General features: G+C 43.6%; 1 protein-coding gene across 2 annotated transcripts in view; it reads right to left on the bottom strand.

Moving 5' to 3' along the window:
• LOC109371419 (electroneutral sodium bicarbonate exchanger 1) overlaps nucleotides 1-24,282 on the bottom strand; it is a 58,416-nt gene that overhangs the window by 27,745 nt on the left and 6,389 nt on the right. For both annotated transcript variants that reach the window (XM_019623902.1, XM_019623903.1), the window contains exons 2-5: nucleotides 11,990-12,071; nucleotides 2,728-2,874; nucleotides 2,077-2,212; nucleotides 618-778 (exon numbers count right to left, since the gene is read on the bottom strand). In XM_019623902.1, the coding sequence (XP_019479447.1) occupies nucleotides 618-778; nucleotides 2,077-2,212; nucleotides 2,728-2,874; nucleotides 11,990-12,071 (526 nt within the window). The remainder of the gene's footprint in view (nucleotides 1-617; nucleotides 779-2,076; nucleotides 2,213-2,727; nucleotides 2,875-11,989; nucleotides 12,072-24,282) is intronic.

The following is a 24,282-nucleotide window of genomic DNA, read 5'->3' as shown; positions in this document are numbered from 1 at the left end:
TAACCTGTCCAGCCAAACTGAGCCAAGCTGAGGGGAAAAATCCTCACATGCACCCCAGGTGTTTCTCAAACTCCATTCCCACTCCAGGAAACTCCATCAGACATCTCCCCTTCATATCTTGCTGAAGAAGTGGGGGTACTTTGGCTCAATTTCTTATACGTGTTCCCTAGCTGCAATATTTTTTAGATCTTTCTTTAACTCCTTTTTCTCTGTATAACTCCCAGTTGCCCCTTTCTGTAATTATTATTAAAACATATCCCCATTGTTGCACTTACATTAATTGTTCCGTGGCTATTTTCCCCACTAGAAGGTGAGCTCCTTGAAGGTAAGAACTGTCATATCTTTATTCCCCTGTGTGCAGCACATTATCAGGCATAAACAGATACAAAATAAATGTCTGCTGAATGAACAAACAAATGGGAGACTAAACACCATGTCATTTGAATCCCATAAGCCTTTGAAATAGGTAATTTCTTAGTTTGAAACCCATTCCACAGCTGAGGTCAGGAAGGTTAAGTGACTTGCCCAAGGACACACAGTCATTTCATTGCTTCCTCTATACCACGCTTCTTAATTTACAACACAACATTTTGCTGTTTTCCCTCGCCTAACCTTACCTGAAATTTCTTCTATGCTATTTGCACGCATATCCAGAAGGACCGTTCCATTAATAAGGCAGCTCCGTAGTTCAAAGAGACTGTGCAGTGAGAGGGTGGCCACGTAAGGCTTGCTCCAGCGTTCTCCCCCATCCTCAACATCTTCCTCAAACTTCAGCCACCTGAAAGCATTACAAACAACTAAATGCCAAAGACAGAAAATGAGGACTTTTCAAGAGAACCTTTAATGTAAGCCACAAAGAAAGATACCTGAATAATCACACTGAACATTGTAATCTAATCTATATGTTCAGAGTACACCAGTGAGTGAAAACAGCAGGCTGTAAAACAGTGCAAGACTGAGTACAGTTTGATTCCATTTTTACTTAAAGAAAATTTTAAAAATACAAACACATACATGTATAAGACACCAAAAATTATATTCCCCATTATCCCTGGAGTGCCGCACATAATTTTCATTTTCTATTTTTTGCTTATCTTTATTTCCTAATTTTTGTAATGGGCGTGCATTACTTATGCAATTAAAAATAGATCTACTCTATGTCATTGGGATACATTGACAAATCACATTAATAAAATGATAATAGTTTTCTTTTTAAAGGGACTATCTGTGTGACCTTTAGCAGTTTGCAAAGACAGAATGACAAGATTAATTGCCTTTTCACTTGGTCTCAGGTCGACTGGCTTATTTAATCCTCTCAACCCACAGAAAACATCCACAGACACGGCAGGCATCCAGGAAGAGCTGTTCCTATGAGAGCTGGAGCCACAAGCTGCTAGTTACCCAGCGTGCCTCTTTCCCTGAGGTTCAGGTATGCTGGCTTTGTATCACCAATAAGGCTCACTGGTCAGTTACTAGAGGAGCCCTGGACATGGTCCTGATTAATCTGAGGGCTCTTCTGGGGTTTGAGCCTCAGACAGGCATGGTCACTCTACAACTATCCCAGAAAGTCTACTGCCAGGCTGACTACACTCCCAAGGTTCTCTAAGAGGTTGGATAGTCCCACTGGAAGTTCAAGTCTCAAAAATTCTGGGACTTCCAGCGAATTGAAATCCAAATGGCCCTATGGTTCACCTGCAGGAAAAGTCTGGACCTATGCTCTATCTTCTGGGTGAGGTCCACACCAAGGTGGCCCTGTCAGGCATCTTCTAAACCAGACCTATAATATCAGGATAGTCCACGAAGTACTCTGGGTCCCAAACAAATCAGAAAAGGCCCCCTGAAGGTTTCATGTTTCTGTCACCAATCCCAGGCTCCAGGTCAATTGGCAAAGGTATGACGAGAGATCTCACAAAGAGGCTAACGTCAAGCTTTCCATAGAAGACCCTGGAACATCAGCCCCATGTCAGTCATCGCTTCTCCCATGAAGAAACAAAAGGCTGGCAGGCCTGTCACTTGCTGACAGGTACACATTTGCCTTCCAAGCAAGTCTTGACCGAGTTTATTTCAGGGCCTCACCTGGCTGTCTCCTTCCATTCGGCATCTTCTCCCTCCTTCATACAGATCTCATCCAGCTCTGTGAACAGCTCGTGAGGCACATGCTCTTCATCTTCCTCAGTGCCAAGAATGAACTGAACACGCTGAGATGGTGTGTCTGGGAAATCAACCACAGAGAAAGGTCTGCTCCCAACCTCAACTTAGAACAGAAATAGCATTCTGCCATACTTAGCGCATTTGGGGGCCTTACAACTTCAGGAACATACAGAAGAGAATCCTGAATAGAAATCAAAAAGATTTCTTTATCCCCAAGAATTTTTTAAAGAGCTCTTCTGTGGAAGCAATTCCATGGGAGGAAAAAATTACTAAGACCACTTGAAGAAAACCCACAAGAAATTGGAAATCTGATGAATTTGATCAAAAGGAATGGCTGATTCTCTAGCAAATGACTTCACCTACTATGGTATTGATTTTGGGGCCTGAACTGTATAGTTTTCAGGAGGATACTTTTGATTCTTAGTGGCATTTCTCCTTCTCGAAGCAAGCTCTGAAAATGCTATAGACGGGCTAGACTAGAGAATCAAGGCCAGCTGCTTGACGCCATCACACATGCCCTCAGCCTCACCACGCCTCCCAGCCATGGACACCCACCCTCTCTCCCGAGGGTGTTACCATGGGCCAGGGCCTCAGGGCCTTCCTCTCCCTGGCTGGCTCCTTTGCCCCGGCCTCGTCTCCGGTGCTTCTGGCCATGGGTTCGGTGGTGCCGATGGCTCTGCCGGCCCAGTGGCATCCGAACCCCCACGTACAGAGTCCTATGACCTGAAAAGAAGCAGACGGTCAGTAGAGAGAATCCTTTAGTATTAGGAGTCTAGCATATTTAAGAGGCAGGGAGAAAGATTCCAAATCTTCAGGCTGGTCACACCTCTGCAATTATAAAACTTCAAAGACTCCCAGGACTGAGCCGGCCGAGTGGCGCGATGGTTAAAAACTGGCTTGGGACGCCAGAGGGCCCCGGTTCGGATCCCGCATATGAGGGCCAGTGACACTGCCCTCTACAGCTAAGATGCTGAACAACAGCTCGACCTGGAGCTGGGCTGCCGTGAGTCGCCGGCGCTGGCAGGTGGGTTGCCATGGGCTACCGTGTGTAGCCAGCAGCCAGCGTGAGCGGCCAGCAGCCGCAGTGAGCAGCCGTCCAGAAGCCGGCGACTGATCTGCCTCGCCCGGGAAGAGCGCAATGATGGTGCCAACTTGGGCCAGTGAAGCAACGTCCTCCACAACTAGACTGAAGAACAAAATGACAGACACTTGTCTGTTCCCCTTCCCCCCAATTCCCTGGCACTGTTCCCATCCCCCCAATCCCCCAATAAAAATCTTTTAAAAAAACAAAAGACTCCCAGGACTGAGAATATAGAGATCTTGGAGCTGAAGTTCTCCTTCGTTCTGCATGCGTCTGCCAACCTCACAGAAGTGTTGTTAAGATCAAAGGAAATCATGTGTGTGAACATGAAATGCCAGTACAGATGCTAGTTGTTGTGATTACAATGACAATTTGCACAATTGTTAAAAAGCAATACAGTCACTCTATGACAATTACAGCAAGTCTTGACAGGGAGGCAGTTTAGAAAAGTGGTTCGGTGCTCAGGTCAGCCTGCCTGGGCCCAAAACTTGACGTCATCATTCACTAGCCTTGTGACCTTGAACAAGTTATCTCATCTCTCTGTGACTATCTTTAAAAAGGAATACTAAAAGCTTATTAAACTCAGAGGGGTTTATGAGCAGTAAATAAGATAATGTATGTAAAATGCTTAACACAATGCCTGGAATAAATTTTAGCAGCCAATGCATTTTAGGATCAGTTTCCATTATTTTGTTTTTCTGCACTGTAGAATACACAACGTAGAATAACAGTGAGAGACTGGTTACGAATCAGAAGAAGCATAAGGCTGGGGTTATAGGAAGAGGTATTAAATATTATGCAAAAAGAGGTGAACATGAAAAAGTGATCCAGTAGCATTCCTCTCTAGTTCCTCCTTTCCTACTTCCTCCTGCCTTCTATGAACCTTATTTTGTTCTCTTTGTGACTTGCAGGCCCCTCTCAGTTCCACCTGGCTTCACCTGCTTTCCTGCCAAGCCTGGCGACCAGAAGGAGAAGCTTCCAGGATGCGCGACCCCCCACACAGAGCCCTAGTTTTCCCCCATTTCTGCCCAGTTACTGCTGCTCAGCACTCTAGATCTCAGGCTGACTCCCCACATCTTCCACCACAAAAGCTGTTCCAATCTTTAGTCCCTGTCTTCAAATCCACAGCCTTCACCACAGCTCCTCCCTCGGAGCAGGTGACCTCGCTTCATGTTTTAATAAGAAGACCCAGGACCTCTCGTGCAAGCTCCTCCACCTCGGCCTGGCTCCTGTTCCTCCCCAGCCTCTCCTCTTTGCCAGGCTAATGAGCATCATCTCCCAGCCCTCTGGAGTCCTACTTCATCAGCTGTCCTGCGTCTCTCCTTTCCATTCATCGCTTCCATGGGTTTCTCGACTACACACATGCTCAAGTCGCCCTTATCTTAAGAAACTTTCCCATTGCAGTGCTCCTCTCCCAGGTTTCTGCCTTGCCCTCTTCCCTTCTCCATCAAACCACTTTCAAGAACAGTCTACCAACCTACCTCCCTTTGCTCACCATCTCCTTGTTCCATAGCTTCTGCAGGTGACCACTCTCCACTGAAATTGCTCTCATTAGGGACACCAAAGACACCTAATATCTGTCACCAAATCTCTATCATCTTAAGTCTCTCAGTTCAATTCAAAAGCGTTTCTTGAGAGCCCATCACGTTCCCAGCAGTATCCAAGTCCTTTTACCACTTCCACCACTTCCTCGCCTTAGTGTTCTGGGCTCCCTTGGCTGCTGTCCCACTGCCCTCCCTGGCTCGCTTGCACTCCTCTAATTGTGCTTCTCCACCCCTCCCACAATCCACCAAAGGAAGGCTCCCTGGGTTTCGCTCTTGGCCCTTTTCTTCTCTCTTTTTAGTGATATTTACTCTCCCGATCAGAGTTCACTTCTACAAATGACCCTCAAATCTTTATCTACAGTGATTCAGTATGTCCCAAAGCAAACTCACCTTCCTCCATCTCAAATCAGGCTCAGACTCACTTTTTCCATGTTTCTGTCCCTAGCATTGTCATTCTCTCAACTTTCCAGGCTTGCTTGAAACCTCAGTTATCTTAGATTTCTACCTCTACCCATGCCCCTTGGTGCTACATCCTACAGGTTAGGGATGCCACATTTTTCTCTCCTCCCCCTTTGACTACAGCAGGGGCCTCCTTCCTGTCTCCCACACCAATTCAATCCTACAAAAAAACCAATCCCCCTGAAGCACTGCCCTGATCATGGCTCACTCCTACAGAGTCAGGACCCTTCATGCTCCAGCACATAAAGGCCCCAGCAGCCTCCTTTCTAGTCTTTTCTTCCTCTAGGACAAATCATACATTCAATAGAGAAATACCTCTAAAAGAAGTAAAAGAGTGATCAGCTCAAGAGAGATAAAGGTGGAAATCCCACACATGCTCACATTGAATGACCGTGCCAGGGGAGTAGGAATCTAGAGATGGGCACCTTCTGCATCCACCCCAGCAACACAGTGGCCTGGGTCGGACTGTCTCCTCCTCACATCCTTGGCTGCTGCACCCACCATCATCTCACATTATTTCTTCTACCTGAACCAAACGGCTGTTCCACACATGTGCGAGTGCTTTCTGGCCACTGACTTCACTCACTCCTTCAAGGTTCATTGCAAATGCACTTTCCTTCTTGGTATTATGTCTGATCTCCTGGATCAGATGTGCCACATCCTTCCTCTAAATCCCCAGAGTCTTCGGCTAGCATTCTCTTATGCACTTACTTTACGTCTTGCATTAGAGTTAAGCATCTATCAGTCTTATCTCCCACTAGTCATCCGCAAACTCCTTGAGGTCCCAGGCTAGACCTTCTTCCTCTTGGAATCCCTCACGTAACAAAGTGGTGTCTTATGCATGGTCATCCGTCCACCAATACTCAGAAAATGGAGTATCTCCTAAGTGCCTCCACTAGGAACATAACCCCTTAGGACCTCCTCAGGAGAACACAATCTGACCTAAGAAGGCCTCTGATCTGAAGGGGGCCACAAAAGGAGTGAACAACCAAAGTGAACGTGTTTAGGGTGGATGCAATGCTCACGAGGGCATGGGAGGACTGAGAAGGCCCTACCGAACCCAAGAACTGAAAGCTCAATCCAGGGAGACTTCCTAGATAAGGGGACTTTATGGAAAGAGTTACCAACTCTTCATCTTCTTCTTTTCCCAGCAATGGGGTTTCCTAAGACTGTGCCCAACTTCTTTGGGGATTCCTTGATAGTGCTCTTTCCTCCAAATGGGGTTAAAGTGACTTGGAGTGCTGCTCTAACAGTCCTTTCTCTATTTCTCCCTCCTTTTCTTTGTCCACTCCCATCTTCCAAATTCCAAAGTGATAAAGTAAAATAAAAAAGAAACAGTGAGGATTAGAGATGATAAGAGATTTGTTACAGTGTTGAGAGGCAGGAGTATAAAATATTTAGTATCTAGTAGAATCATACTTTTTACCCTCTTCCTGTCGTAGGACAGTCCTATGTCGACTTGCGTACATCTCAGAACATTTTTGACAGGGAGATCTCTAAACATAATGTAGTCATCTTACAACTTCATTAAAACAATATAGAACCCCAAGCGGTCATTTGCTAAGATGTGGAATTCCAGACTTCTGACATTATCAGTGAAAACTATCAAGTGTGAATATTACCTTAATAAAATACCATCTGTTAACTAATAATATTTGACTATAGTATGTTAATTAGGTCACTGTAGTACACCACTGAGATCAACCCAGGTTGGAGTCACCTAATTGTGCCAGGGCCTGTCCCAAGGGCCAGGGATACAGCACAAAATCCCTGTCCTCAAGACACATATTCTAACTGGGGAGGACAGACATCATACAAACAAAAACATATTATTTTAAATATGGATAATTATCATGAATAAATATGGTAAAGTGCTAGAGCGTCTGTGTAATGGAGAAGGGAGACTTTAGGTAAGATGATTAGAAGGGACATCTGAGTGATGAGAAGGAGAGGCCATGAGGAGACCTGGGAGAAGAGCATTCCAGAGAAAGGGAAGATCACGTGCATAGGCCTCACGATGGCCATGTGCAGGGCTGGTTCCGAGGCCAAGGGACAGCCAACAGGGCCAGAGCAAGATGAAAGAAGAGAGGACAGGAGGGGGAAAGGTTAGAGAAACAGACAAGGGCAGATCATGAAGAACCCGTGGGCCATAAAAGGCACAATTAAATCCTAGAGAATCACTTCAACCAGCCCCTAAAACGGTGACTGACCAAAGTTATAAAATCAGGTGTGTCCAGATAGAGCTAGACTTAGGTGAAGGCCAGTCGAAGGAGTAACATTCGGTCCTTCAATAGCGCCATCCCAACCATGTGCTTCCTCTTCCTGGCAAATCCCCCAGAAGGTGACTGGCCAGGTTAGGATCTCCACTTCTCCTTAAGCACATCCCAAATACTTCCACTGGGCCCGTGCTGGTATATTGCTAGTATTATTTAATTTTAACTGCATCCTAAAGAGAAATTGAGAAGACAGCGATTAGGTATTAGAACCTGTGTTATTAGATCTCATTTTCTTGGTTAATTTACTCACTTACACTATTAAAGTAAAACAAGGAGGTTGGACCAAATGACTTCTCAGGTCTTGTCCAGGTAACGGCTAGTCCAGTTCTAATGTTCAAGACCTACTAAAGGCTCACGCTAGGGCATTCTTTGGAGAAGTCATGATGGCTCAATTGTTCTCAGTATCCTTTCTTATCGCAAAAAGAGACTATAGAAAAGGCTCAGTAAATGTTCATTGAATAAATAATGTATGGTTTTGCTTGATATTTAAATTCCCACTAGGCAGGTCTGAGAGATAATGGGGAAGACTTACAACAGGTGCCTTTGACAGCTCTGTGGGAAGTAAGGTAAAGCTTAAATCCTAGAGAAAGAAGACTCTTCCTTCTCTAAGAGTTTTAGGTCTAATAGGTTCTCACAAACATTAGCCAACCAACCACAGGGCCAGTCTTTTGAAAACAGCAGCGAGACAGGCAGAAATAAAAACAAGCCCCAGCAGGGGTCAGAGCTAAGAAGGATTAAGTGGCTATCAGAAAATTAGGCATCGGGTTTCTAGGCTGAAGCAGAAACTTGGATTTTCTGAGTGAAATCAGCAGAAAAGATGACAAACAAATGGACACTAGGAAATGAATAGAGCACCAATAAAATCCATTCTATCTAACTGGATTCTGGCAGTCCCGGGACTTCCCTAAACTAATCCTGTGGTCACTTTGTGGGCCATTCACCTGCTCTCCTACCCACACAGTCTTCACCCCCCTCATCTACCTATCAGCTCACCCACATTCCACCTCCTTCCCATCTAATTCTCTATTCTTTTTTCCAGTTATTGTCAAATCTACTCTTTGGGGGCTATCTGTATACAAATACAAGTATTCATTTAGTAAAACTTATGGGAAAGATGCAACATTAGTGTATATTTTTAAAAATAAGTACACATACACATACAGAGATCAATCATTAGTGAACTGGGACTGAATCTTTTTGTTTTGTTTTGTTTTAATTTGTTTTGTTTTTTATTAGTTTCAGGTGTACAAAACAATGCAATAGTTATAGTTTTCACCCCTCACAAGGTAACAACCCCTCTCCCCCAATCCACCGTCCCCACCCCCGATATCACACATATCTATTACAATTCCAATGACTTCACTCCCCACCCTGTACTCGACATCCCGTGACAATATGGGTGTGTGTGTGTGTGTGTGTGTGTGTGTGTGTGTGTGTGTGTGTGTATATATATATTTTACTGGGTTGTCGGAAAAGTCATGACTCATTTTTGCAATAAAAAACAGAAAAAATAAGTCATGACTTTTCCAACAACCCAATTAATTATAGTTGACATACAATATTATTCAACGGCAGCTTCAGATGTACTGTACAGTGGTCAGGCATCTACACTGTCCATGAAGAGATCTCCCTAACAAGACATGTGGAACTGGGACTGATTCTTGCAGAGCAGGACAGAAATCACATTTGGGATCCACCCTGCAGATGGAGATTAGGCCTACCATTCCCTACATACTGTTTATGGAGCAGACGGAACTCATTAGCACGTACAAAAGGGTTTTGTTCCACTCCCCTGGGCTACAGGTTGACTCAGTCAATAAGAGCAGGGGGGAATCTAATATGTGGATCAGATGCAAGCCTTTTTTTTTAAACTCATAAATATGACCAAATGTCTCTTACACATTTGTTAAAAACTTATTAGAGGGCACTAAACTTACGCTAGGATTCATAAATCTAGTAGTTAATCAAGAGTAATGATCTGCCAGGAAAAATGGAAAAATCCATTCCTCTAACTAAAGCAACTGCTTTGTGTTCCCCTGGGACTGGGAGAGTACCCTGAGTCACATTGTGGACTATTGTTCTTCGTGAGTTTATCTTTGGAAATCTGTTCTAATGTTTGCTTTTCATTCTTCCCATATGTATAAAAAAGCAATGTCATGGTTTAATGCACCATCTCCTACTGATGGAATTAATTTATGCAAAAGACCCACAATCACAAAAGTCTCTCACAATGTCCACAGACTTCAATCTCAGAGTAATTTTGAAAAGGGTAAGGGAATGTTTTACATCATGTGGGGTAGAGGGTATGGAATAAAGGGAAAAGAAGACACAGGGACTTATCTGCAGCCACACAATCTTGTATCATGGCATACATATCGAATCAGAATACAATTTACTTGTCTTCCATCAAAGTGGGATTGAGTTTTACCCCACACCTTCAAGAGACGATGGCATCCTGAGTGCAGCCTCACTGAGTCCTAGGGCTGCCCTCAGGGTGAGTCAGGGCAGAGCCCACAGCATGTCCAGCCCTACAGCAAATCCCTCTTTTCTCTAGAGCTGCTCTAGAACCACATCAGGCCTAAGGAATAGGCACCATTTGTCCTCCATGTGCTTGGAGTGCCTTTTATTAATAGTGGTAAATAAATAAGACTCTAGTTTTCAAAAAGGTGTATGTATAAAGAACCATTTCCTGACACACTATCCCCTAGTGATGACATCATCATAGATGGCTTTCTTTTATGGCAAAATGGACAGCACATAAGGAATAGATGATGTCATCATGAGAAGCTGCTCCTACTGCCTATTACTCAGCTGACTTTTGTGCATGAAACACAGTCCTCAGGATTCAAGAGAGTTTTCCCAAGTTTACTAGTCTACTCCCAAGTAGACAAGAGTGTTGTTCATAAATGGTTACTTCCTTGCTGAGGATAAAGGTCTCGTAGACCCAAGCAGCTAAACTGAGAGCAGCACTGCCCCCATGGAGCAATGAGAAAGTAGTGAGGCAACAAGAGTATCAGGGCAGAAGGAGAGCGGGGCAACACATCCAGATGTTTATAGAACTGAGCAAGATGTGGAGGTTGGGTGGTTAATGCTGGATACTGTCCTCCCTTGCAGGCAGTGTGGGAGAGTGGAAAGAGCAGACTTCCATCCCAGTCTCACCTGCCATTAGACTAGATGCCCATGAGCGGTTTCCCCATGCATAAAATAGGGATAAAACCTACCTGTCTTCACTGTTGTGAAGATAAAAAAGACAACTGATACAAAGGCCCTAATCAAATGCCTAACGCACAAGGGGCATTCAACAAATGTTAGTCTCCCACCACCACACCCTTTTCTTCTCCCACTTTCTCCCAGTTGCTGAAATCCACATCAGCTCTTCTTCTACCTCGTTAAAATAACTTGGAAAACTTGACCTTCATATATCCAAACTCCAGTGACCTCCACAGAGCCACCCACATAAGTTCTCATGGTAACAGACCCAGAGGCTGAGTCAGCCTCCACAGCTTTCGCTCTCCCCATCCGAAGGACAAGCTTTCTCTGGGGATTGTTATAACTTTGATGGAAAAAAGTCATGGGAACAAGAAGTACAGAGAGAATATTTCACATGCTGTCCCAGTCATTAGAAAGTTGCTGTATCATAGCCTTCAACATTGCCGGGGATGCTGCAGAGAGTTCAAAAAGGCTTTTGAGCGAAATGTGGGTTCTCATTAGAGCTACACTAGATATGAGCCTTCTCTAATAAAACTGAGCGTCACCACTTATCAGGAAACTAGGCCCCATGGGGAAAAGAAAAGCAGGACACCAGGCCACGGTCATGTGGGAAGTTGGGAGTGAGGCAGGAGAGGAAGGAAAAAGAGCCTTAATAAGGTAAACTAGACAGAGCAGCTCAATAAAATGCCTCTTCCTTCCCGTCCACTTCAGTTGGGTTTATATACAACTCTGTGCTGTCAACTCTTAAAGAATATGCTATAGGTGTGTATGTATTTTCCCTTTTCTTGTTTAGATGAAAACACCTGGCAGAAATGGGTATACTTAGAAGGGAAGAGCAAATATTGTAAAACAGTTTCATAGCCAAACTGAGTTGTAAAATTTGTCTTTTTTCTTTTAAAATTTTGTGTATTTTTATATTTCTAAGGATTGTCAATCAATAAACTGATCTGAGTACTTCACATTCTCAAGAAACAGGTCATTTATTAATACTTATATTGGACTTTACAATGCTCAAAGCACTGTCTCACATGCTGTCTATTAGATCCTAATAGTAAGACAAATATTATTATCCCTACTTTTATTTAACAGACAAGGAAATTCCGGCTAAGGGAAATTAAGTGGGTTCCCCCCCCCCACCCCAAGGTCTTATAGCTGGTGAGAGAGTTAGGACTCAAATCCAGGTCTTCTGATGGCAAAGCTGTTCCTCCCACACCGTGCAGTGCGGCCTCTTGCTAATTTCCCCCATTACATAGAACAGCCATTCTTACCTTCCAATTCTTCTTTCTCATAGTGAATGTTGAGAATCGTACTGGTCCCACCCTGATCCACCACAGCTTCTTCATCTGGTCTCTGTTGAAACATAAACAAGTCATCATAGTAATACCCTACGTCATAGTAATTACATATGTAATAGTAATTGAATGAATGTAGATTCATTCAAACATTCAGTTAAGTACTGTGTGTGTGTGAGACCCTTTATGCACCACTTGGAAGAAAAACACAACGGTCTCTGTATATTTTTAATTTGAACTTCACAATAACTTGGAGATGCAAATATGGCAGCCATTCTCATTCTCATTTTATAAATGAGCAGCCTGAGACTCAGAGAACATTAAGTAATTACTGCCGAAGGTCACAAATGGCGTAAAAGCAGAACTAGGACTGAGCCCAGGTCTTGTGACTACAGATCTCATGGCCTTTCTAACTCCGCACCCCACCTATACATCAATTTAACATGTTCTCATTTCGTAAGTGGTGTCAACTACATTGTCTCATTTGGTGTAAACTGGTCTCCTGCAGCATTTGAGCCTGTTTACCAATCTATCCTTGAAATTCTCCATCCTGTTGCTGTGACCATACCTTCTCTGTCTCAACCTAAAGCTCATCTCCTTTCTCTAACCATGATCCCCCAAAGAAGAGTGCTCTACCTTTTGTTTCCCTCACTTGAGTCTTAACAATTTCAACAGCAGCCTGAAATGGTGTGGTTCAGTATTTGACAAAGCACCAGGATGCTGCACCTCAAGGCCCATAATATCTCAAACCAAACAAATATTCCATACAAAACTAGCAGCCTGTGCTCACTTACTTACTCTTACCTCATTCGTACCATCATTTCTTAGCCCACATTTGAAATTTCAAACTTATTTATTCATCCATTCCACATGTATTGAGTACCTATTATTGGGTTGTCAGAAAAGTCATGACACATTTTTGCAATGAAAAACAGAAAAATACGTCATGACTTTCAGACAACCCAATACATGCCTTCAAAGAAAAAGTTCCCTTTCCTTATCAAGACCTCCTTTGCAATTTCTCTCAAATTCACTCTCATCTCATATCCACTCTATCCCAACTCTCCAACACTTTCAGTCACACTGGACATTTTTTTTAGTTCTGGAATCACACTGACTTTCTTCCCTCAATGATGCTCCTTCTGCCTAGACCTATCACCCTCTGCCTGCTACCCCCACCTCTACCACCAGCCACTAATACTTAATTTATCATCCCATAGATCTCAGCCTAAATGCACTTCCTTAGAAGTCTTCCCTGACTACCCCTCTTCTGAAGTAAGCTAGGTCCCCCTATTTTTATGCTCTCATAGCACACTGTACTTCACCTTAGTAATGAAATGTCTCTGGTCCTTAAGGGAGGGATCATATCTGTCTTCCTCACCACTGTTTCCCCAGCACTCTGCACAGTTTTCACACAGTAGGTGCTCAATAAGTCTTTGTTGAAAGAATGAATATAATGGCACCTACCTTATCAAGACCTTCACCAGGCTCTGAATTATTTCAAAAAATAGCATAACTGATTTCCCTGCTAGTCTATTTCCCTTACCAAAACTATCGCTCCAGCCAGGCTCACTGATCCCATGGGTGCTGTGCACATTCCCACCTTCATGCCTTTGCTCACACTGTCTGGTCATTTAACATGCCCCTTCGCCAACTCCCCAACACACCAAATCCTCGCCATTCTTCCAGATCCTGCTCAAATTTCCAGTAAGTGTTTTACTATTTTGTAGTTATCATCTATGCCCCCAAATAAGGCAACCCTGAACATAACACAATCCATTTTCCCAATAAAAATATTCAAAAAAAGATTTTGAGGGAAACTCGAATAAGCAACTTTTAGGGAAGTAGATGAAATACTCAAATGTCTAATTATAGTATTTTATTTACGAATTTAGTTTTATGGACATTTTTAAGTTTATATATTATTACCACCATGGGATAATCTCCAAGATATAATATTAAGTTTAAAAAGCAAGGTGGAAAAAACTGTATAGTTTGCTAACATTTAGCTAAGAGAGAGTCCAACACCCTTTGGAACATAAGTATCTGCTTATCCTTAGAAACAGAAAAAGGAAGAATAAGCCATTAAAGATTTTTGCTAAAGTTTCCTATAGAGGAGGGAAGGCATAGGGGAAAAGAGATAAAGATAGAAACTAAAGGAGCGATCCAAGATGGCGGAGTAGATAATCACTGTGCCTGCTTCCTTCCATGAACACATTAAAATTACAACTAAATTATAGAAAAATCATCCTGGAGGACCATGTGAAGTTAGGTTGAACAGAAAATTTATAACTAAGGATATAAAGAAGCAGCCACATCGAGACTGATAGGAGGGGTGGGGATGCGAAATGGGCTGGCCCCAAACCTGTGGTGGTTGAGAACCACCAGAAGGGATATCTCTGCCACAGAGGTTCCCCCTGGAGGAGCGAGAGACCCCAGCCCCATATGAGCCTCCCCAGTCCAGAGTACGAGTGCCAGGCAGAGAAGCCCCCACACCTGGCTATGAAAAACTGCGGGGATTCTGACCATCCAGGTGGGATGGAAGACTGCAGGAAACCCAGACATCCTCTTAAATGGCCTGGAAACAGACTCTCTCACTCCCAGGCACTCACCCTGGGCTCCATCGTAGGAATGGTGAGTTGGGGTGCCGGGAGGGGGTGTCAGAGGCATGGGGGGAGCAGACTGAGGTGTGTGGCTACGGAGCAAGGGTTAGAGGACAGCCAGCATTTTCCCTGTGAGGGAGCCTCTTCCTGTGCAGCCAGCAGGCAGGTGCCATCTTTCCTGTGTTGAGCCCTCCCCCTACGCTTATAGCCAAATCTGAATCTGATTGGTCTGGTGAGCTCCAATCACTCTGCCCTGCTGACTCACTGGGACGCTGCCCTACTCAATTACCCCAACGAAAGAAGCACCTTCCTGCGAACAGTCAGCCCCTCCCACATTACATTCTTTTTTGGGAAACTGTTGGAGTCCCCAGACCCCAGGTGGACTGGCCTCAGTGTGCTCTGAGACTTTTGTTGAGTTGCTCTAGGCTCAGCACTGGCACCAAATCAGAGTCTACATTAACCTGGTGACCACAACTCTTCCCACTCTAGTGACTACCTGAGACCCTGCCTCACCCAACTCACGTACTGCACAAGGCTTTATCGGTGGCTGAACCTTAAGGGACCTGGCAGGTGGCAGCAGGCCTGGGGTGTCCTGGCTTTTTGTGGAGCTACCCCAGGCCTGGTACTGGTGGCAGCCAGCCTCGGTTTGCAGTGTGTCCTCTCCCACGTGCCTCCAACTTTAGCACAGGCAGCAAGCAACCACAGATAGCTTTATAGCTCCTACCAGGTAGTCCCTGGCTAGTCACAGGTAGTGGGAACCTGGGCCTGCACTGGAGTCCTTCCCAAGTGGCCCCAGAACCAACATACTTGGAGGTGGGCTTCAGACCACAGCAGAGCACTGCCCAATTAGGCCTACAGGTGGCACACACAAAGGGCAGTCTCAGCAGGCACCAGAGCCTGCTGGGGCAAATCCCACTCAGTGGGGGTAAGCAACCCCTCACACCCCACTGCAGCCTGTAAGCCTGAGGGCCAATCCCAGCCACTGACATGCCAATAGCAATCAAGACTCAATTATAACAGGAGGGCACACACAACCTACACAAGAGACACTCCTGCAGCACCCGGAGCAAGTGACCAGGGAGACTGTTCCAGGGCCCCACAGGGCACCTAGTACATAAGGCCACCTGGCCAAGACTAGGAGACATAGCAGATCTACCTAATACATAGAAACAAGCACAGAGAGGCAGCCAAAATGAGGAAACAAAGAAATACATCCCAAATGAAAGAACAGAAGAAAACTCCAGAAAAATAACTAAATGAAATGAAGGCAAGCAACCTACGAGAGAGAGAGCGAGAGCTCAAAACAATGATTATAAAGATGCTCAAGGAACTTTAGTGAGAACTTCAACAGAGAGATAGTAAGAATAAAAATGGACATAGAAACCATAAAAAGAACCAGTCAGAAGTGAAGAATACAATAACTGAAATGAAGAATGCACTAGAAGGTATCACCAGCAGACTAGATGAAGCAAGAGGATCAAATCAGTGATTTGGAAGACAAGGTAGCATAAAACTCCCAATTGGAACAGCAAGAAGAAAAACGAATCCATAAAAATGAGGATAGTTTAAGAGATCTCTTGGGCAACATCAAGCTTAACAACATTCACATCATATGGGTACCAGAAGGAGAAGAGAGAAAGCAAGGGATTGAGAACCTATTTGAAGAAATACTGACTGAAAACTTTCCTAACCTGGCAAAGGAAATAGACATAAAAGTCCAGGAAGCACAGAGAGTCCCAAACAAGACGAATCCAAATAGGCTCACATCAAGACACACTACAATTAAAAGATTAAAGACAAAGAGAAAATCCTAAAAGTAGCAAGACAAAGGCAACTAGTAACTTATAAGTGAGCCCCTATAAGAGACTGTCAGCTGATTTCTCAACAGGAACTTTGCAGGCCTGAAGGGATTGGCACAAAATATTCACTGTGATGAAAAGCAAGGACCTACAACCAAGGGTACTATAGCCAGCAAGGCTGTCATTTAGAATCAAAGGACAGATAAAGAGCTTCCCAGACAAGAAAAAAGCTAAAGGAGTTCATCACCACCAAACCAGTATTACAAGGAATGTTAGAGGGAGTTCTTTAAGACGGAAAAAAAAAAAGATCAAAATTATGAATAATAAAATGGCAATAGCTATATATCTATCAATAATTACTTTGAATGTAAATGTATTAAATGCTCCAATCAAAAGACATAGGAGAGCTGAATGGAAAAGAAAATGAGACCCTTACATATGCTGCCTACAAGAGACCCACTTCAGATTGAAAGACACACACAGAAGGAAAGTAAAGAGATGAAAAACGTTATTTCATGAAAATGGAAATGAAAGAAACAAAACAACACAAAGCTGGAATAACAATACTTATACCAGACAAAACAGACTTTAAAACAAAGCCTATAACAAGAGACAAAGAAGGACCCAGTAATCCCACTTTTGGGTATTTATCCAAAGAAACCCAAAATTCTACTTCAAGGGGACCTGTGCATACATATGTACATTGCAGCATTGTTTACAATGGTCAAGAGGTGGAGGCAGCCTGGGTGTCCGTCAATGAAAGAATAGATAAACAGGAGGTAGGACATACCAGCAGTGCTAGAAAAATGTATACACATGACTTGTATTCATCTTTTGTTATTGGTATATATTGAGTATTACAATTTTAATACAGTTTTTTCCTTTCTTAAAACGTGTATACATTTTTTTGATACTCTCTGTATATCAAATATGTTAAAATACATGAGTTCATAGTGTCACTTTAAAAATTACCTAATTGGTCACCATTGGAGGATAATGCTAATAAACCAATTCATTGTTTTAAAAACTGGTAAAAATTGATCCTTGCTTTCCTATATAAATTGTACCATAGAGTAGATGAGAGAAGTGTCTTATCATAAAACAGAATAAATGGAAAGGAGTGTTAGAATTAGAACATTGCCATTTTACAATCCCAAATGGATTGCATTGATTTTTCACTAACATCACAAAGAGACAACCAGACATTATATGCCCCCTAATGGGAGACCTTATCACCACCCATGAGGTAATCTTACCAAATAAACGGTCCCTGAATCTGATCAAGCCTCTAAATCCAAATAAGTTTAGGAGAAAAAGGAAAGGAGGGAGGGAGAGAAACAGGGAGGAAAAGAAGGGTGAACTAGCGAAAAGGCCCTATTTCTAAGACTCCTCTTTTCTGTACTTCCTCCTAGCTCACTGACAATGACCCACTATGTAAATGTGAATTGATTTGGGTGCCCACCACAAGGACAAGATAAAAATAAAAAAGAACTAAGAGGGTTAAACACATTAAAAAATTGAAATTACAAGGTACATAGCAAGAAAGAAAGCATTGTTATGAGCCTTGAAAAATGAATGAATTATAGCTGAGTAGCAGACCAGATTCTCACTTAAAGCTAATGTACTAATTAAAAGGCAGGGGCAGGATTGCCTTACATAATGGCTCCTACTCGTGCAAGCAGCCCCAGAGACTGCAGGGGAGGGAGAAGACGGCAGGCAGTGGAGCCCACCTTGAGCCCTCTCCCTGACACACCTCCCCTGCTGTTCCACTCTGGACCTGTGGAGTTGTAGACCTGCCAAACTCAATCCCACCTCTTTTCCTGCAGCCAGTTTCAGACTTTTTACCACCAAAGACCCCTTTTGTCTTTTTTTCCTAAGGATCCAATGTTTTTAGAGATTATAAGTAACAGTTTCCCACCCATTCCCACCCCACACACACAAAAAAAGTCAAGCATTTATTAAGTTCTGATATATTTAACTATTTTTAAATCAACAAATATAAAAGTGGCTTCCAGGGTTTCAAAGCAGCAAACTGAGTTAATGCAGTTAGTATTAGGAACAAACATTTATTGAGCACTTGCTATATGCCTAGCACTGTGCTTTACATATATTACCTCACTTACACCTCACAACAGTCATAAATCAAGCCTAAACAAGATCAAACCAGAGCTATGTGGAATAGGAAGAACTCGAGTCTCTCTGTATTCCTTAGTATTATTAACATTATATTCTAATATTGCCCAAAGCAAAGAACCTGGTCATTTTAGAGAGCTCGTGTCACCTAATCATGGATTAATGTCCACAGTGACAACAGCTCAAGACACACAGTATTACCTTCTTAAATCCTTAGTGCTCTGGTACTTCAAAGTGCCCCTTTACTGACCAGACTTCCCATAGTTCTCCATTTCCTTACTCATTTCCATCTTCCTCTCCACCCAGCAAAGTCTGTGAGTTCTGGCCCCTAGGAGACCTCATCACTGAATCTGATCCATATCCCCAACTCTCCAATGCCCTCAATTTGACCTCCTCACTGAATGCAGACAACCCATAGCAAGAAAAAGGGGTTCCAGGAGGACTTGGGCAGCTGTTCCAGACCTCTTCACAGTGGCCGTGAGTTCCTAAACACCGATGAACTTCCTATTCTGACTCTTCAGCAGTCTGCTAGGAACCTAAAATTTCAAAGTGGTTCTGGTTTCTCAGTGATTCTTTTACTGAAGCCCACTTGGGGTCACTCCTGCTCAGTATAGATTACTGATTAATACATTATGGTAGGCAGAATAATGGTCCTTGAAATAAGGTTGCAGATCCTCGAAGTAAGATTGTTAATCAGCTGAATTTAAAATAAAGAGATTATCCTGGATTATCTGGTGGGCTCAAAGTAATCACAAGGATCTCTAAAAATGGAAAAGGGAGACAGAAGAGTTAAATCAGAGAAAGAGATCTGATGCCAAAAGCAGGGTCTGAGACACACTATGTTGCTCGCTTTGAAGATGGAGAAAAGGAACTTGGAGGAACTAGAAGCCAAGGAATGCAGGCAGCCTCGAAAAGCTGAAGAAGCCAAGGAAACAGATTCTCTCCTAGAGCCTCAAGAAGGAAACACCAACACTTTGATTTTAGCCCAGTAAGAGCTTGTTGGACTGCTGAACTACAGAACTGTAAGATAAACAATTTGTGTTGTTTTAAGCCACTAAATTTGTGGTAATTTGTTATGGCAGCAATAGAAACTAATACATACATTATGGCTTCCTAACTACCAAGACCAGAGTAAATGTGTTACTACCTGATGGGAAACAACCAACCTCTCTATTATCTAAGATTTGTTGCTGTTACCTAGCAGCAGATTTAGAACAAACACGGTTGCTTTGCTATGTCCTGGTTACTCCTATGGCGGGCTTGACGGAGAGCCCTATCTACCCTGCCAAGGCAAACCATGAGCTAAGACAATTATCTACAAATTTTGCAGGAAGTAAATTTACAGCCTGCATTGTCCCCCAGACAACCTCAACTCTCTGCTCGGCAGGACAGTCCACAACTCACCTACTTTAGTTCCCCAGTAGAGCCGGCAAAGCCAGGTAAAGAGAATGCTCACAGCTTCGCCAATTCCCACGTAGAAGAACACCTAGCTTGTTGTTGGGAGAGGGTGGAGGAGTATGGACTGTAGCAAGCAGTGAGAGGAGAAACTGCTATGGCTGATACTTTTGTTCAACAACGTTCAGCAAATATTTACTGACCGCTTACCATAAACTGACCTCAGAAAAGTTGATCTGCTCTCTACAGAGCCATTCATTCATTCGCTCAGCAAATATTTACTGAGCTTCAACAAGAGTCATTGAGAATAAGCATTCAGGTTCCTTCAGGAACTCTTAGAGCTTTCTCAGGCCCACCTTAAGACATGCAGCGTAACTCTCTTCCCATCAGCCAGGCTTCCCATTTACCACCCAGTTATCACCCATTTACCAGGGTTTGTTATTCTCAAGATTTTGCAAATTTTTCCATTTTGAGCAGGGCTGATTCACATAAAATAAAAGTCTTGGTAATTGCCAAATTCACTTGCTCCCCCCTCCGCTACGTCCACCCTCCCTGAACCTCCCTGCAGATCCCAGCACCGCTTAGCTCGGTGCTTGATGGTCCCAGCCTCTCCAGGCTTCTCCTCCAGCACTTCCTTCTGCTCAGTTTTACAAGTGCTGATCAGAAGAACTTTGAAGCTACAAGATGTCCCCAGTTCCAGTCCAAACTAGGGGCTCTCCCTAAAGCTTTCTGATCTTCTTCCTCTATTACTACCCCCTTGAAGAGCTCAATTACTCCTAAAATTTCAATAGCCACCTCTAGAGACCTCATCAAATTTCAGTAATGCAGGTCTTCATTAACTCATTCTAAATTACAGCCTCCTGACTGGCTTCCCTCATTCCAATTATCTGACGGTGCGGCAAAAGCGTTATGGCCGCCGTAATGAGAAGGTATCTTAAGACCAGAAAACGAAGCAGGCAACTCCATAGAATATAACAGAATTTATTATAGGGTAATTTAGTTATGGGAAGATTGGGTCAGAGCAGAAAAGATGACCTAGCAGTTCTATGCAGATTATGCTCTACTAACAGACCCGTTACAGTACTTTTTTATGGTACTAATGACGGACAGGACAAAGGGACAAAGAATGCAGTAGTGCCAGGGACCATGCCTCCTGGTGGTCTTGTGATAGATGATTGCTTATAATCAATACTACCACTAGCTTGATTTATCTCGGCTGTCATGCCATTCTGGCTATTACTAAAAAAAATGTTTATGGCTACATTTTAAGGAACACAGATAATGAGCTAGAAAGCTTTGATATGCTTGCTAAGGACGTGAAGTTGGTCAAAGGTCACAGCATAAAACTTAAATCCAAGACACTGAGATGGACTTGGTTTTGTTCAGATCTACAGCTATACACCAGTCTCATCTCACTCTAATATATCCTTTGTACACCTTGCCACACATATTCCCTAACACTTGTTAACTCACTCTGAGCCAGACACTGGTCTAGGAGTCAAAGACACAATGCAGTAATGCAGAGTAACACAGAGTGATTAAGGACACATCCTTTGGAGAAGGGCAGCTCTGCCACTTATTAGAAGTTACTTAACCTCTCTACATGCATGGAAAGCACTTAACACAGTGTCTGGCAAATGGCAAGCACCAATAAAAGGTAGCCTACACAAACAACAACATCAAAGGGAGCTGTCAGGTTAGCAGCAGAGATGAACATGTAATTTCATAAGTAAGTGGTGGGAGAATCAACAGAACTTGGTGGGTGTCATGAGCAGAGAAGACAGAGTGATGAATTCTGATAGTGATATGGAGCCAGACCTTGAAGGTTAAAATGGAACGTTCTAGGTGGAAAGGAGGGAAAAGATTTTCCAGCTGAAGCACCTGAGCAAAGACAAGGCAGCACAGAAGGGAGAGCTTTTGTGTAATCAAGCGATGGCCGTCTGTTGCCCTGTGCTAATCCTGACAAGGCCATGAGCTCCTTAAGGAGAGGCACATTGGCTTTGGATATAGGAGAATCATTCATTTACTCATGCAACTGAGCACCTATTTTATACCAGGCACTACGTTAGATGACAAGACTTTGTGCCTGGTCCCGCCCTCATGAAGCTTCTATTTGAAAATAAACAAGAAATCAAAACAAGAACAATTCAGATAAATTATATTGCTATTAAGAAAACAAAACAGGGCCGGCCGAGTGGCGCGATGGTTAAGAACTCGCTTGGGATGCCAGAGGGCCCCGGTTCGGATCCCACATATGAGGGCCAGTGACACTGCCCTCCACAGCTAAGATGCTGAACAACAGCTCAACCTGGAGCTGGGCTGCCATGAGTCGCCGGCGACGGCGTGGGCTGCAGTCCCTGTGGCAGTGGATTGCCATGGGCTACCGTGTGTGGCCAGCAGCCAGCGTGAGCAGCCAGCAGCCGCAGTGAGCGGCCGTCCAGAAGCCAGCGACTGATCTGCCTCGCCAGAGAAGAGCGCAATGATGGTGCCAACTTGGGCCAGAGAAGCAACATCCTCCACAACTAGATTGAAGAACAAAACGACAGCAACTTGTCTGTTCCCCTTTCCCCAATTCCCCAGCACTGTTCCCATCCCCCCAATTCCCCAATAAAAATCTTTAAAAAAAACCAATATCATCTGAAAGGGAGTGACTATGGGTAGAAGTCAAGGAAAGTCACTCTGTGGAGGTGACACTTGAGTTGAGTCATGAGAAGGCCTTGGTAGAAAAATGTCCTGGGTGAGGGAACGATAAGAACAAAGGTCCTGGAGCATGAAGGGGCTTGCCATATTGAAGAAAAAGAAAGCCAGTGTAGGAATGCACGGTGAGAGAGTGCAGGAGAGGCAGTCGGCGGGGAGGGCAAGGCCCTGATCACTTTAAAGCTCAGTAGGCCATATAAGGAGCTTGGATTTTATTCTAAAATTCACTGGAAAGCCCCTGAAGGGTTTCAAGATAGAATATGACATAATCTGATTTGTGTTTTTAAAAGTTTCCTCTGGCTGCCATGTTTAAAGTGGAAAGGTAAATGAGAAGGCAGAGGGACCATTAGGAGGCTAACCAGAGAAAGTAGTCCATAGTAGTCGAAACCAGAGAAAACAGCATAGACTTATGATATTTAGATGTGATGTCTTCAACCTCTCTTTATGTAAACATCAAGCTACACAATCTCCTTTCTTTGCAAGGTCCATCTCCCCTCCACACAGCCTACTGGGCACATAGAAGGCATAACTGGTCATTTTCAGTCGGTTGACTGTGTCTCCTACAAGTCAGCCCCATTTCCCTTCCTCCTTCTACTCTCATTTCTTTTCCTCCCTATAGCCAAGTTCCCATTTGCCCATCACCTCACTTAGCCTTCATGAGGTCCTACTGTTCTCCCACTCTATTGCTTTTCTTCCCCTCATCCCACTACCCATGAATGTTTCATGAACTAGACATAAAAGAGTTAATTATTTTCTATCCTACCCCAGAAGCTCAGGAATTATCAACTGCACAGAGCACTAATAGAAGCATAGGGGTTATTATGATCTTGACAATACAACCTGTACACATTCTGTATGTTAAGGATATTGTCTCCTCGCATTCGTTCCAGCCTGTTCTCTTCTCTGCAGCCAGAGAAATCTTTTCAACAGGAAAATTTGATCATGATCTCATTGGCTCACTTTCTCTGGCATGCTCTCTCTCTCTCTCTCTCTCTCTATCTATCTCTATCTCTATCTCTATCTCTCTATCTCTCTCTTTTCTTTCTCTCCCTGCTTAAACCCCTTCAGTGGCTTTCCCTTGTTCCTCAGAGAAATACCAACTTCCTCAGTATGGGGCACGACGGCCCTGTATGTTATGATGCCAGAGTACATCTCACACCATTCCCCTCACTTACTTCCTGTGGCTCTAGCCACACTGGCCCTCGTTTAGGTCTTATAGACAGATGTACCTCCTTCTGCCACAGGACTTTTGCATATGGTATTCTCTTTGTCTCCAAGGCCCTTTGATCTCCCTCTTCCCTCAGGTGACACTTATTTAGATCTTTGCCTACGTCTTCTTTCTTAGAAAAATCTTCTCTGACCTGAGACCAAGGCCGGAACCACACTTAGTACTATCTTTCTTTCAAAGCACTTATCACATATATATCTATATCACAGTTTATTATAATACATTCACTTGTGTGATTATTTAATTAAAATGGTTATTTCACACACACACACACACACACACACACACACACACACACACACACACACACACACTAAGTCGCTCCAGAGGGCAAGAACATTGCCTAGTTTTGCTCATCATTGTGTCCCAATCACAGGGTGAATACACTTAGTAGGCCTTAGAAGAATTAGATAC

Source organism: Hipposideros armiger, unplaced genomic scaffold, assembly GCF_001890085.2.
Source record: "Hipposideros armiger isolate ML-2016 unplaced genomic scaffold, ASM189008v1 scaffold_569, whole genome shotgun sequence".
NCBI classification, from domain to species: Eukaryota; Metazoa; Chordata; class Mammalia; order Chiroptera; family Hipposideridae; genus Hipposideros; species Hipposideros armiger.
Note: the sequence above shows the minus strand (reverse complement) of the source record. Positions and strands in the feature narration are given on the sequence as shown.